Genomic DNA, 14,331 nt, shown 5'->3' with positions numbered 1-14,331 from the left:
ATCATTTTGACTACAGCATTAAAGGAAGTGGGAAAAATACTTCCCACAGTCGTGTTGCATGAGCCCCTGGGGTCCTGGCTGTGGTCAAGCTCACAGCCAGCGGTGTGCCCTTGGAGTCCTGCGCAGCAGTTTCACGGTGCTGCCTGTCAGCTTGCTAGTTCAGTGGCCGCTTGGCCCCTTGCAGAGCAGCCGACCTGCCCCACCTCTGAGTGCCCGCTCTCCCGGTGAGGAGGAACAGCTGGGGACACCTCTGCGCACATCACTCTCTATCTCCTTGTGACACTTTTCTGGGATGGACGTTCTTGGCCCAGAAGTGACCACATTTGGGGCTCCTGGTGGCTTGGTCATGTCCCTCTGAAATGTCACTAGTAAGAGATGTCAGCCCTGGGATGTGATGCTGAGGTGTCGGTAAATACCAGTGAGACAGCCTGTGTGTTTGGGAAGGGGTGGGCGTAGGGCCAGAGCAGAGTGCTGGCTCGAGGGAGCAGTGGAGGCCTGAGGCTCCCCACCCCATTGGGCCCTGACAACCCAGAGCTGCCTGAGTCTGGGTGGGTTACCTCACCACACCTGCATTCTTTTCATTTGTGGAAGGAGGAAGTAGTGCTGACCTTACTAGCTTCCTGTGATGATTAATTCCATAACCACGATGACTTTAGTTAGCAAACAGTTGATGGCCTGCTGGACTGTTATGACTTGTTTTTTGCAGAGGTGAATGACAGTTGGGTCCAGCCCTCCCCAGAGCTCCCCTTCTATTGGGAAGTTTACTTTTATGGAACCTAGTTAGAGGCGATTCTCACCATGCTCCTGAGAAGTGGGCACGGTTGGGATTTTCACCCTCCTTTTACGGGAAGCGAAGGTAGTTGTTGGAGGGGAGGATAGAACAGACCACTGTGGGCGAACCAGCAGATGTGTGTGGTGGAGAGAGCTGTGTGTGGCACTGGGACTGGGCTTCCAGTTGTCCGGGTCTCCACACTGATGGGACGAGTGTGGAGTCTGACATGTGTGCACCCCAGTTAGGTGTCGCTGAGCCTCGACCCTGGACCCACGAGGCCAGCTGGTGACGCCTGGTGCTCCGTGTTGCTGGGAGGCTCAGCATGGTGGCCTGAGCAGAGAACCTTGTCTGTGCGGGGGATTCGCCTGTGAATCATGCCCGCCCAGTGGGGGGGTGCGTGCATTCATCCATCCATTCACTGCTGGTCCACCTGCTGCTGTGTGCCAGGTGCTGGGAGCAGTAAGGACAGGCCCATGGAGCTTCCGATCGGGGAGGGAAGATAACGCAGAGTCGGGTGAAGGCAGACCTAGCTGGCAGCAAATGTCAGGGACCGTTAGCATCAGAGGGCCTGCCAGGGAAGGGTGCCCTTCCACCAAAAATGGGTGTGGCCTTCAACCTGCACAGGGGCAAGTGCTGAAACCCACCTGCGTCTCTCAAAGCTGCGGGGTGTGTGGTGGGTACAGAGTGAAGACCTCTCTAGGGAAGCCGCACAGATGTGGTGCCCATCCCTCCAGCCTGGGGCCCCTTGTCCCTCATCCCTGAGGGTGTCAGGCGGGTCATTCTTAATTTGAGCCTCATGTTTGAAAACCAAAAGTTTGTCATCTACAGAAACTTGGCAAAAAATAACAAAGTACTGCCAGAAGTAGATGACACATTCCATTCACAAGTCAGATTTGGGTCGTTTTCTCTGCTGGTTGGCCTAACAATGACGGGACTTCTGTTGCCCAGCCTGGCTCTGGGCCTTGGATCCCAGTACCTGTTAATTCCATTGTGGTTCCTGGAAGTCAGCAGGGCATCTGCTTTCTTGGGTTTTGGGGATTTAGGGCAAGGGGTGGGGTGAACACAGGGAACATCTGATTTCTAGGAGGATGCCACAAGGGTCAGGGGTCAGGGTTCAAGTCAGGCCCATTGCTGATGGACATCAGGGCTTGGAACACCCAGAATGCCACTGGTTCCCAGAGTGGGTGTCACTCGGGGTTCTCCACCAGGCGGTGGACTCGGGCTACCTTGTTTAGTCCTCAGACCCCGCTACTGAAGCAGCACCAGCCCCACGCTGGCGAGAGGAGCCAACCTCCACAGAGCCTGCGGTTGGCCTGTGGTCCCGCCACTGGCTAGCAGTGGTTGTGACTTACCTGCTGCCTGCCTGTCCAGGCATGTTGCTCAGCTGCCTCCACACTGCTGTGCCCCTCCCCCGCCATGGGAACGGCCCCATGGGAATTTGGAGCCTTGCCTGGCTGCCCAGAGGAACTGGTCCCGGTTGGCTGTGTGTGAAGGACCTCAGCGTGACCTTTCAAGCCAGGGCACATTCACAGTGCGAGCTGCCCTTCCTCGGTCCTCCTGGCCCACTCCCACTCAGCCTCTAAGGTGCAGGACCGCTTAGAGGGGATACTTGCCTTGGAGAGCCTCTCCAGATACTTGATGTGCCACCCAAAGGCCCCCGGTGCCCCGCCCACTGCCATGCTGCTGACACCTCCTCTGTGTCACTGCCCTCTTGAGACGCTGAAGGACTGTGGACTCTCACCCCAGAGAAATGAGCCTTTCCTCGCTGGCCAGCGGGTGGGTGGGCCTGGAACCCTGGCTGAGCCCGCCCTGGCCTGCGAGTGCTAGGTGCCCACTTGCCCTTCTTCCTCTCGCGCCCGGTAGGGAGTAGCTAGCACGAGGGAGCTGGGCAGTAGTTGCTGACAGACCATCCGCTGGAGGGCCCGTCGTGTGCCATCTGGAGTACAGCTCCTCTCCTGGTTGCACCTGTGACAAGCATAGGGCCAGGCTTGGCATGGGGTCGGCTCCCCGCCCTCCTCTGCCACAAGCAGGACAGCAGCAGTCGCCTGGGGCCTGCCCGTGGTGGGCCTGGTGTGCAGTGGGGCCTCAAGGTGGGGTGCCAAAGAGTGAGCCCTCTTTCCACTGCTGGGACACCCGGCCGTCGTCAGGCTCCAGGGTCAGGCCTCTCAGTCTTAGTCTGCCTGAAAGCTGCCCCACCCTTTCTTTTTGTCCCCTGAGTGCCACCACCGTTTTTTGTCCTGGGCGCCTTCATTTTCCCAGTGAATCACGGTCACAACCTCAGTCGCCTCTGACTCCTCCCTGTCCTTCAGCCTGTCAGTCACCCTCTTGTTCTACCCAGCTGCCACTGACCTAGTTCCGGCCCTTATCTGCAGTCTTATCTCCAGCTTCCTTACTGGTCTCCAGCCTCCAGCTCTGGGCACAGGGTGCTCTCTGTGCGCCTGAGCCTTCAGGGAACGGCGCACCCAACTCTGAGTCCAGTCTCAGTGAAGCGTGCAGTGGGCAATCAATGGGCAGTCGGATCTGTCCCCTTGGGCACAGGTTGCCTGGCGTCTTCTGACGTCATAACACCGCCCATCTGTCCTTGGGCTGCCTAGAACACCAGGTGAGAAGGGCGAAAGTGAAAGCTTAGCATGACCTTTTCAGACACAGTCCGGGTTTGCTGTGAGGCTTCTCTGCCGCCCTCTCCTTCCTGCCTGGCTGGCCTCGCCCTGCCCTTCAGAGTCTGCTGCCTTTCCCACCCAGGCTTCAGGCTTTTCTCCTTGCTCCCTGGTCATCTCATTCTTGTGATGTCAGTCTGATAGTCCTCATGTCCACAGATGGGGCTCAGGCCACACAGGTCAGGTAACGTGCTGAAGGCCGCATAGCAGAGTGGAGCGAGCTTGCCAATGGAGCTCTGGCCCAGAGCCCGAGTGCCCCACTGTGCTCCGACCCCTGGAGGCAGTGGCAGGCCCTTGGGCATAGGTGGACAAGACGAGCATCTGCCCTTCAGGCACTCTCCGGCTGCCGGGCACACGGGGCACACAGGCCCGGTAGTCCTAGCAGCAAGCTGAGTGCCAGGGGCCCTGCGGCCCGCCAGGTGACTGCCTGTGCCGGAGAGGTGGGGCCTGCCCTCCTCACCCCTGCCCCAGTCCCTGTAGTTCTGCGCCCAGGTGCAGTGTTGTTCAACGTAGGTCTTTCCACTGGGACTTCCTGGTGGGCCAGACGCCGGGTGACTGCACCTTCCTCTGCCCCAGCCTCACCCGACAGGGAGTCCCTTTGCCCCATATGGGGCTGCTCTGGCTCTGGGGACGGCAACAGGGTGAAACTGGGAACCCTGCCAGGTTCACCCTCAGTGTTCAGACCCTTCCTGCCCACCCCCTCACCCCTTGGTCCCATCTCTCTCTGACTTTTTCCCACCCTGGGCCACATCAGAACTGGAAAGGCTCAACCTGGGGCCAGTTTTGTCTGTTCTGAGGGGACCAGGGCTTGGGGCCTCATCCCCACGGACAGCAGTGGCACAGACCTCTGCACTGAGCTTCTGAGGCTGTCTGCCTGGGTCTTGGAAGTTGTTTCTGCACCTGCACTTCCCGTTGGGTCTCCAGCAGTCAGGGGCTAATGGTGAGCGAAACCTGGATGAGATGCAGGAGCTGCCCTTGGTGAACGCTTTCCTGTCTCCTCTTCTGCAGGGAGAGCTGCAGGCTTCGGCACAGCTGCCCAGGAGGCAGCGCCCAGCCCTCCTATAATCTCAGCCGCCCTCCCCCGCTCTCATGCACAGACCGTAGCTGGGCCGGCTCCCAGCTGGCAGTGGGGCATCTCACCTGGTTTGGGCCTCCTTGTGTCCTCCCATGACTCTCCTTCGAGGCTGCCAGAGTGCCCTTTCAGAGCACCGGCCTGAGCTGGGCTGAGCCTGCCGTGCGCTGGAGGGGGGCCCCTCTGCCCCAACTCTGTCAGTCCCGGGCCTGCCAGGAGTGTTCTTCCTTCCTACGGCCCTTGGTAGCCTCCCACTGGACTCCCTTCTTCCCTTAACAGCACCTGGCCTCGGCCAATTCCCCAGGTGTACCACGCATTTAATGAGGCTTTCCTCAGCTCTCCCGGCAGAGTCACGTGTTCTGCGTCTGCTCCTTTGAGTACCCCCGAGGTCCTTGAGGTCAGGGTTCTTGTTTCTTCCATCCTTGTGTCCCGGGCAGACCCTGCACACGGAGGAGACTGGGGCTTCGAGGGAACAGGGTCCTCTTCTTGGCCTGGGTGGGGAGGGCAGCAGGAGGAGGTGCGGCACCTCCTTCTCTCGCCCCTCCTCTGCATTTCTGGTGGTTGAAATGGACCATCTAGAGCCCTGTGTCTAAAACCTCACAAAGAAAACTTCAGGCCAGGATGGCTTCACCGAAGTGTGGTCACACGTTCAAGGAAGAAGCGGTGCCAACCCCACACACCCCGGTTTTATCTGTTAAAGGTTCATTCCTGACCAGAAGGGTTTCAAACAGATGAGGCTGGCTGGGGCTGGGCCATTTTGGAAAGCCCCCCAAAGTCCTGCCTCAGGGGCCCCTTCCTCCTGCAGGCTCTGCGGGAGGGGAGGGCTGGGGCAAGGCCTCGGTGTGGAACCCTGGGCTGGTGTCAGAAATGTGGGGCACACCCAGAAACAGGCAGCAGGGCTGTGTGGGGGCCCCCAGTCTAGGCCATGGCTTTCCTGCCCCCCAGCCACCAGCGTTCCTGGGAGGCGGGCTCGTCTGGAGTTGGTGGAGAGAGTTCTAGTTACATCAGCCAAGGGTCGAAGGTTGTCTAGTCCAGGCCCTGGGCTAGGCCTGGAGAGGTGCGGGGAGGGGCCCCGTACTGCGAGGGACTTGAGGAAGGGGTAGTGAGGCCTAGATATGAATAGAAGTGACCACAGGTTTGTGCCCAGGCCCAGGGGACCTCAGAAGGCGCCTCGAGGAGCTGACCTTTGAGCTGCCCTCTAGAACTGGTTGAAGAGTGGGTTTTCTTTGGTGTTACCAGAATGGACATTTCAGGATTTGGGACAAAGGGGCCGGTGTCAGGGTCTTCTGGACAGTGGCTGGTGTGAAGGGCCTGCAGGGCAAGTGGTGGGGCGTTGGGGTTGTCCTGGGAAGCCACCGAGAGCTGTGGGCAGAGGGTGTGACGTTACCCGTGTCTTTGAAGGGGATGCCAGTGATGGGTGGTTCAGGTGGAGAGAGACTTGGAGGACACGGATTAGTAAAAGGAGGGGGGGCTGGTGGGCTGGCCAGGGTGGGGGCGGTGGGGGTGGGGACCTGTGGAGGTGATGTAGAGGAGGGGGCATGACGAAGAGCAGGACTGGGAAGGGAGGAGATGGGCAGACAGATTTGGGAGGGGTGTGTGTAGGGCGAGTTAGGCAGCTTAGTGGGATTTAAGGGTCTCGGGGTGGGTGGGGTGTCTCCAGATCCCCCGGGACTCTGTGCTCCTCAGGCCCGGCCAGTGCTCCCGCTGTGGGTGTCCGCCAGGACTGAGCACACACAGCCAGCTCTGACCGTGGAGTGAACGGGACAGGTGGCCAGGGTCGGAGCTGCTCTTAGAAACCAGGGCCACTCTGGTTACGCTCTCCCTCATCTGGGGGTGAGAATGCAGGGCGGCGGGGGCCGGGTGTGAGGAGGACCTCGATCCAGACCTAAGCCAAGCCCCCACCTCTGTGACCTTGGGGCAAATCCTTTCCCTTTTGCTGACGGCCGTGTGCCAGGTTCCCAGTGGAATGGAGGGGCCTGAAGGTGGTGGTGCTGCTGTGATCCCTTCAGTTCTGAGCCTCTGAGTCTCTGAGGCTGGGGGAGTGGGGGGCAGTGAGGATGGCCTGCAAATCCCCCCCCCACCCCCTGCCATCCGGAGCAGTGAGGGTCCTGGCTTGTGACCTCTCCGCCTCGTGAATGCTCGCTCACTCGCTGTCCTGTGGGAGTTGCTGTCCAGCAGGGAGTCTAGCGTCTTGGTGCTCTGTGCCCCGGTTGACAGGCCTGCGGCTTTGCTCGCCTGTCCTTGCCCCATGCGCACGTTTTTGTCGGTCTCGAGCCACTGCTCATTGCCTAGCACCCAGGCTGGGGTCGCCCCTGGCCTCACCCTGTCGCAGAGCTCATGCTGTACCCCACCCACCGGATGCTGGGCTTTTTTAAAATGTTCCTGAGAGAGTTGGGTGTTTTCTCACTTTATTAATGAATAACTTGGCGTCTGCCGAGGCACTTGAGTGTCTCTGGGTTTCAGGTGGGGGCAGCTGTGGCCGCTGAGTTGGCCCTTGCTCCAGGGCTGGGAAGGGGCATGGCGTTCGCACACTCTCTGTCCCAAAGGCTGTTTCCGCAGGCCCCACCTTCTCCTGCCAGCTGGGCGAGGTCAGCCCCCATGGAGAGAAAGAGAAGCCTTCCCGCTGGACTGCCCACCTGCCCGCTTTGGGGGAAAGCCGAGCCTTTTTTCTCTTTCACCTCTGTCTTTACTCACCAGGGGGAGGCGTCCGTCGCCCCTTCCTGGGTGGCAGGCACCTCTGGCCACCCTGGAGTCTGCTGGCTGGCAGTTGGCACGGAGCTTTTTATTTCAATGTGCCGGCTTCTGGCTTGCTTGCTCGGTTGCTAGCATTTGGTCAGGGAGGGGTGCCTGGGTCGGGGGCCTCTGTGGGGAGAGCCCTAACTTGCTTCTCAGTCACGAGTCTGTGCTCTGCTCGCTCTTCCCTCTGTCGCTGTCACCACGAGTGCCTCTCTGCCCTGGGCCTCCCTGCACAGCACCCCAGCCTCTCCCGTCCCCACGCCCCGTCTCTGTGTGCAGCCCCACCGGCCTTGACAGCCCTGCTGGCAGTCACCTTCTCCGTGACTGTGACTCCCGTCATCATGTTCTTCACTCCGCACCTCACCTTTGCGCAAGCTGCACTCCTCTCCGGGATGTCCGCCCCACTCTTGTCTCCCCTCCCGCCACACCCAGGCCCTGCCCCTCCCTCAGTAGGAATTCCCCACCCACCCCACCGGAGCCAGGGCGGCCTGTCTCCTGTCTCGGGCAGCTGTTGTCACTCATTCCGGCTGCCTTGTCCCATGAGACCAAGCTGCCCTGGGCTGAGAGAGGCGGGGGCAGGGGGCATCTTGATCTGTTCATATCTCAGAAGCTCTCTCTGGGCCAGGCCTCCAGTCTGGCTTCCCTGGTCTTCTCCCCCACAGGCCTGTGGCCGAGGAGTGCTGGGGCCTGGTCGTTCTCGGGTCTCCACTGTTCCCACTGGCAGGACGCGGCCCCAAGCCAGGCCACTCTTGGGGAGGCAGCTGTCAGTGGCAACACAAGACTCGCAGGACAGGCAGGGTAAGCAGCTGTTCCAGTTACGATTTACCAGTCAGTGCCAGCCCATTTTATCTTCAGTCTTATCTTCTGTGCAGCCGGCTCCTCAGAACTCTCGCTCCACAGGAGTCTGAGGCAGGCAAGCTCGATGAGGCGCTCAGCGACTCCCCCTGGAGGGCCACACCTACATGCAGGCCAGCCCTGGGCAGGGCTCTGTCCTGGAGCCTCTCACAGGCTCTGAGGGCACAGTCACACACCTTTGGGTGCATGCATGTGGACGTGGGCGCGAGCTCGTACCCTGCGGGTACACTTGTCCGCAGGGCATGGCTGTTCTGACTGCAGTGGGGTGAGGGAGAGCCTCAGAAGGCTTTCCTGCTGCGGTTGGAAGCAGTGTGGTCGTGGCCTTCTTGGGGGCCTGGAGAACAAGCGTGCTGTGTCGTGGTTGGGATGAACTTGCCTTCTCTAGACTTGCAGAGAGGTCAGGGGCAGGAGGAAAACCAGATTTATAAGGAATTTTTCCCACAGAAACTTCAGGCTAGTTCCCCTTCCCCCGTTTTCCCCCAAACACATTTTGGGTGAGTCTTGCTCCAGCCTGAGCCGAGTATGAGTTTTCTACTCCTAGAGGGACATGGAGGCGTTTCTGGAATGGGATTGGGCCCATCCTCCCTGGATGGCCATGACTGCTTCTCCCCAGTCTCTCGCAGCTCAGCTGGTGGGTGGTGGCCAGTCTGAGCCCTCTGTGGCACACACCAGCTTCGTTCTCACCACCTAAAACCTTCTAGCACCTCCTGCTAGTGGGCTCTGAAGGCCACTTGGGGCGAGGCCTGGGCTGGGGTCATGGGCTTTTGACCTCTGCGGGGGAGGGGGGGTTGCGGGTGAGGAGTGCAGCTTCAGCGTAGTAACATCAGTTAACCTTAGCAGGCAGGTGCCCTGCTCGGAGGCTGGGACTCCACACCGGTCCTTGCCTGGTTGTCTGCCTCCTGAGATGCCTGAGCAGCATGGACTGGAAGGAGGGACATTCATTGGAGCGGGCTTTTCTCTCCCTTCCTTTGCAGGACAAGGAAGACGGGGAGCCCAAGACCAAGCAGCTCAGAGAAGGGGAGAAGGAGGAGGAGGAGGAGGAGGGCGAGAAGCACAGGTAATGCCCACACGCAGCCCCCTGCCCTGTACTCCCCTGAAGCCACTGTTAGCTCTCACGTCCTCCCGCCTCTGTGTTCAGCGTGGCTTCCCGTTCTTTCCTCTCCAGCCCTGGCTGCCCTGTTCAGACCTGAAAATGTCGCCCTTCCCGCCAGCGGGAACCTTCTCTGCACCCTTTCCCCTGTTGGCTGGCTGACTTTTAGCTGCCAGCCTTTTCTTCTGACCCTCACGTGATGTCTCCTCTCTTCAAGGCCCTCAGTGGCTCGTCTTTGCAGCACCTGCAGAAGCGGGTCCAACCTCTCCCTGGTGTGTGAGCGCAGCCGGGGCCACCCTGCCTGGCTCGGCCTCCACTGGTTTCCCTTAACCACCGGGCCGGCCACGCAGCCTTTCCTGACAGTGTCACTCTGAGCTGTCCCAGCCTGGCATTCCTTTTCTTCTCTCCCCCTGGGACATGTCGGCCTTCCCGTAGAGCTCAGCTCAGGCCTCCGCTTCTCTCTGGTCCGCTTTCCTGTCCCCCTCAGTAGTTCCCATAGAGTGTGTGTCTTATTTTACCAAATCCTGTCATCTGGTTGAGTCAACTTCAGTTGCCTAAATGACGCTGCACCCCCCACCATGGGACCTCTCTGACATTCAGAGGCCCCTGTGCATCAGAAATGCCTGGGGCGCTTTTCAGAAGCCGTGTGTGGGGCGGGAGGGGCACTCCGTGCTTGGTCTTCGTGCTCTGGGAAGAGCCTTCATGTCTGTTGGCACTGCCGTGCCCAGCCTGGAGCTGGGGCCATGGGTAGCTTGGCGCTCTGCCTGGGGCCAGACTCAGTGTCTGCACGGACAGCTGGCCGCGCACCCCTTGCCCATCTCAGACTGACGGGGCCTTCTCAGCTTCACAGCAGCGTGGATGCCTGGGCGTGACACTGTCCTCACAGCCCCGCGGTTCCTTGCTGCCTCGCTCAGGCTCAGAGACAGGGACAGGTAACAGCTCGTTGTGCAGAGGCTGGCGATGCTCCCTGGCAGCCGGGCCCCGACCCCCAGGCACTGACTGAGCTCTGTGCTTTCATGGGGGGCGCTAAGGCACCTCAGGGGGCCTCACTGGTGACAGGGACAAAGGCCAAGTGGTTGCTCCTGTGCCGGGGGACCCCAGCCTTGTGTGATTTGGGGGTGAATGCCCACACAGTGTCCCCCATTCTGTGGTGACTGTGGAGAGAACCTTCGGTTTTCTTGCAGTTTGTTCTTAGGCTCTTGGCTGTTGGCTGGAGCCTGACTCCCAGTGTCCTGGCTGCCTGTGCTTTGCTGGGAGGTCCCTTCTCTGAGCCCCTGTCTCCTTGGTGAGAAAGAGCAGGGTCACTGGTTCGCGGGTGGGTGGGTGGGTGACATAGTGGGAGACGCGAGGGTGGAACTGTGTGACTGAACCTCAAACATGCTGTTGCCGGGGGCCGCAGCAGGCCGTAGTTAAGACGTACAGGGCAGGAACACCGCTCAGATTGGGAAGCACGGCCGACAAGAACCAACCTGATGGGCTTTCTGGTTTGTCCAGGGCACCTTGCTTGGCCCTGGGAGGAGACAGTGGACAAACCCAGTTCCTCCCGCATGGCACTGACATTCTCTAGGGGGAGCCAGACTGTTAACCAGGCGAGCATGTGGTAAGAGGTCAGGGGCTACAGAGCGGAAGCTGCAGAAGTGTCGCCAGGCACGGGGGGTAGTGGGACTCGTGTCCTCAGAGGAGCTGCGGGAGCCTCAGGGAGGAAACAGAAACAGGGTTGGGAAACAGCTTCGACCCACTGAGATGTGTACTAGAGGGAGGGGGGGAGGGAGAAAGAGAACAGGGAGACAGACCTGTCAAATATGGCAAAATGTTGCTTTCATTGGCTCTGGGGAGCTGGGTGTGTGTGTTACTCTCTGAACTTTTCTGTGAGCCTGAGATATTTAATAATAAAAACTGAAAAAGCAAGTGAAGGGGGAGACGCAGTGCCAGGCGCCCGACAGTGAGCCCTGGAGAAGGGAGACCCTCGGGCACTGGTGATGGAGCTGGAAGCCCCGGCGCAGGGCTGTGCCGAGCCCCCGTTCCCGGCCCTGTTCCTTTGTTCCCAGCAGAGCCGGGGCCAGACATGCTGGACGCTGAGGTGGGTTCTGTCTGCTTCAGCCTGTCCTGCTCATCGGCGTTTCTCTGGTCTGGCCTCTTTGAGACAGTGGACTGGGGTGGGGCGTAGCTCCTGGTAATTGGGACTTGGCTTCTGCAGCTGTCCCCTCAGAGGCTCTGGGCCGACGGGCTTGGACTTCTCTAAGCCCCCCTGACCTTCCAGGTCCTGCTGCTCAGTCACCACCGGGTTGTCAGGAAGCCCAGCCTTCGCCTGGCATGGACTTGGGCCAGCATTTGTAGCCCCCAGGAAAAGCGACTATCCTGACTTTTAACTAGCTGAGAGCAGAGGGGGGAGTGGCTAGCCATGGGCCCAGCACCAGTGGGCTAGACCCATGTGGTTCAGCCTCAGACTTCGGGGTTGGGGGCTTGGGCAGGGGCTGTCCAGGAAGACCCAGAGGCTGCAGAGTCTGGGTCTGTCCTAGCAAAGGGGACTCCTCTCCTCGTCTGTACTCCACATCTGGAAAGGGACTCCCCACAGGATGCATGGCTTGGGAGCAGGCGGCACAGGGGGGAGAAAGGGGTGACCCTCCAGCTCCACTGGAAGGGGGAGGGTGACCTCTGAGGCCAGTCACCAGTGAGTTTCTGGGCTCCTGGGAGGTGAGAACAGCCCGCTTCAGTTCAGGTCAGTCCGGGTGCCAGGTAGGACGGGCCTGTGGGCTGTCTGCTGCCAAGGGCAGCAGAACAAGGCCTGGTGGAGAACATGCCTTTTGAGTTGGGCCTGGAATTTCAGCGAAGGCCCAGAGGCAGCAGTGTGAAAGGGTGTGTGGTGGGACCCGTTGTCGGGGAGGTGGGGACAGACATCCCCCACCCCCGCTCATGAGCCCCTGCCGGGCCCTGCACAGGTCACTGGAACCGGGAGGAGGGTTTAACGGGGGCCTTGCAGCTCTGCGCAGACATGTGGCAGCGGCCAGTTCCTTTGACTGGCATAGCCAGTTCATCGTGCACTTTCTTTGACACTGGGCAGGACTTAGGGAAGTGAGTAGTGAGGCTGCTCTTCGTTTAGCAGCGCGCACTGGAATGGTGGGAACGAGGCAGATGGAGAGCTCAGGACTTAGAGGCAGCTCCGGTGGAGGCCAGGCCCTGCCAGTTACCAGTTTTCTGACCTCGGGCAAGTCGAGTTGCCTCGGTGAGCCTCCTCACTGGAGTATCTTCAGCTGAAAGACGGGGAGAAGAGCAGACCTGCTTCCCTAGGGAATGGAGCAGATGCCATCGCTATTTACCCAGCCAGTGCTGGGGCTTCGGGCTGAAGGAAGACACTTTGGGGTGTTCCTGAGCTGCAGGGACTGCAGACACATCCGGAAAGGGCAGAATTAATGTTTACAGAAGGCCTGTGCTGACTTGGCAAATAGGGCAGTAGCTGGGCAAACAGCAGGGTGGGTGGGTGAGAGTAGACATACGCCTGCGAGACCCCTCTGTAGAGCTTCCCTCACGCGGTGCAGTAGATGGCCCTCCGCAAGTAAGTGGCGTCATTCAGCAGGTTCCGTTGTCTTTCCACGTACGCCGTGGGGCCCATGTGTTTCCTCTGTTGGTGGCTCCCACAGGATTGGAGGCAGGTGCCCCGGCCCTCGCCCCTCCGCAGCCATGCTGGGCAGTCACCCACCTACCTCTCTGCCCGTGCTCCTCCCTGTCTGCCCAAGGAGAGTTGAGAATCCTGGCTGTTCAAGCTCCTTTGCCTTTCCTTATAATTGTAGAATCAGCTCATTCATATCTTTTAAAAGCATGCTAGGATTTTGATTGGATTGCACGGATTCTCTAGATTAAAATTTCTTTCTTAACGTTTTTATGCTCTCTCAGGATAAATCTTATCCCGTCCTCATACAACCAAATTCCTATTGGGTGGGAGTCAGCCCCCTGCAGGTCCGCCAGCCCAGGCAGAGCTCTGTGGGAAGGAAAGATGGTTTCCCACCCCAGGAGGGCCCTGCTTCTCCTCTGGGCCGGATCTGCTTGCCCCCTTGTGGCTGATTCTGCAGAAGCACCCACGACCCATCTCTAACACAGGCCCCTCTGGCTCATTTAAATAAAGTGTGATCTGGGGCCCAGGAAAGCCAGCCTAGGCGAGGGGCATTGGTATTAGCTGCTTTTGATTTTGGTGTCAGCTGCTTTTGGTTTTGAAGCTCTCAGTCACTTCCCCCTTACACAGGCCAGGGCAGGCGGGTCATCTGCCAGGTGCCCTGGAGGCCTGTCTGGGTAGGTTTGTGGTTGCCTGTCACGGCCACCCTGCCAGGTGGGAGGAGAGGGGTGCTGCACACTGTTGGGCACAGGGCAGGGGAGCGTGTCTTGTTAAGTTCCTGAACAAGTGAGCCCCAAACCCTCAGCCCCCACAGCAGTCACCACCCTCTGGCTTTGGATCAGCGTCTGCCCCCAGCTGGAGCGGTCACAATTCAGGAACAGTGATTCACCCTGGGGTGGGTGTCATGTCCTGCAGAAGAAAGTGGGCCACTAGCCTGCCTTTTTTGGGGTGGAAAACCGGTTCTCCAACTGCATATGGAGAGAGGTCCCAGCCCAGCCCTGGCCGAGCGCCCGAGCCCTCTAGGCTGGTGATCGCCAGGGGCGGGTCCCCAGGATGGTGTCAGAGGCAGGGTGTGCTCACGGGCCCATGACATCAGCTTGATTAGGAAACGGTGCCCCACTCTAGGCTCCCACCCCTCCCTGCTGAGGTGACTGTCTCCAGCCCCGGGGTGTCCCAGCGGGGCCCTAGGACTTGTGCTGATGCAGCAGTGCGGACACCTGCTGTCACCCCCGTTTTTCCTGATCCTGTTGCTCAGGAATGGGCCCCAGGCTGTGGGTGAATGAATTGAGGGCGCTGGCTTCAGGGAGGTGCGTCATGGAAAGCAGTGGGAAGCAGACTCGCGGTGTGACCGGGCTGGGCGCTTCCCCCCTGTGTGGGGGCAGGGGCAGTGGATCGGCGGGGCTGTTATGCGTGGAAACTGGCCTTCAGCTCGTGTGTCGCGACCTTCAGTCTGCCGGAGCCCTTCTTGCGAAGCCTGGCTCCCTGTTGGAAACTGCTGGTCACCTCCACCACTTGGCGTTGAAGGGCCATCCTGAAGGGCAC

At 59.9% G+C, this 14,331-nt stretch overlaps 1 protein-coding gene across 4 annotated transcripts in view; it reads left to right on the top strand.

The window, feature by feature from the left end:
* Positions 1-14,331, top strand: part of CCDC12 (coiled-coil domain containing 12) — a 38,191-nt gene that overhangs the window by 13,913 nt on the left and 9,947 nt on the right. For 2 of the 4 annotated variants that reach the window (XM_024565749.4, XM_053930370.1), the window contains exon 2: positions 9,067-9,149. In XM_024565749.4, coding sequence (XP_024421517.2) covers positions 9,067-9,149 — 83 coding nt within the window. Of the gene's footprint in view, positions 1-3,563; positions 3,609-7,003; positions 7,090-7,899; positions 8,036-9,066; positions 9,150-14,331 lie in introns of those variants that run through there. The other 2 variants (XM_045200063.2, XM_045200065.2) reach the window with 2 other exon arrangements.

This window comes from Desmodus rotundus, chromosome 8 (genome assembly GCF_022682495.2).
Source record: "Desmodus rotundus isolate HL8 chromosome 8, HLdesRot8A.1, whole genome shotgun sequence".
Lineage (NCBI taxonomy): Eukaryota > Metazoa > Chordata > Mammalia > Chiroptera > Phyllostomidae > Desmodus > Desmodus rotundus.
Note: the sequence above shows the minus strand (reverse complement) of the source record. Positions and strands in the feature narration are given on the sequence as shown.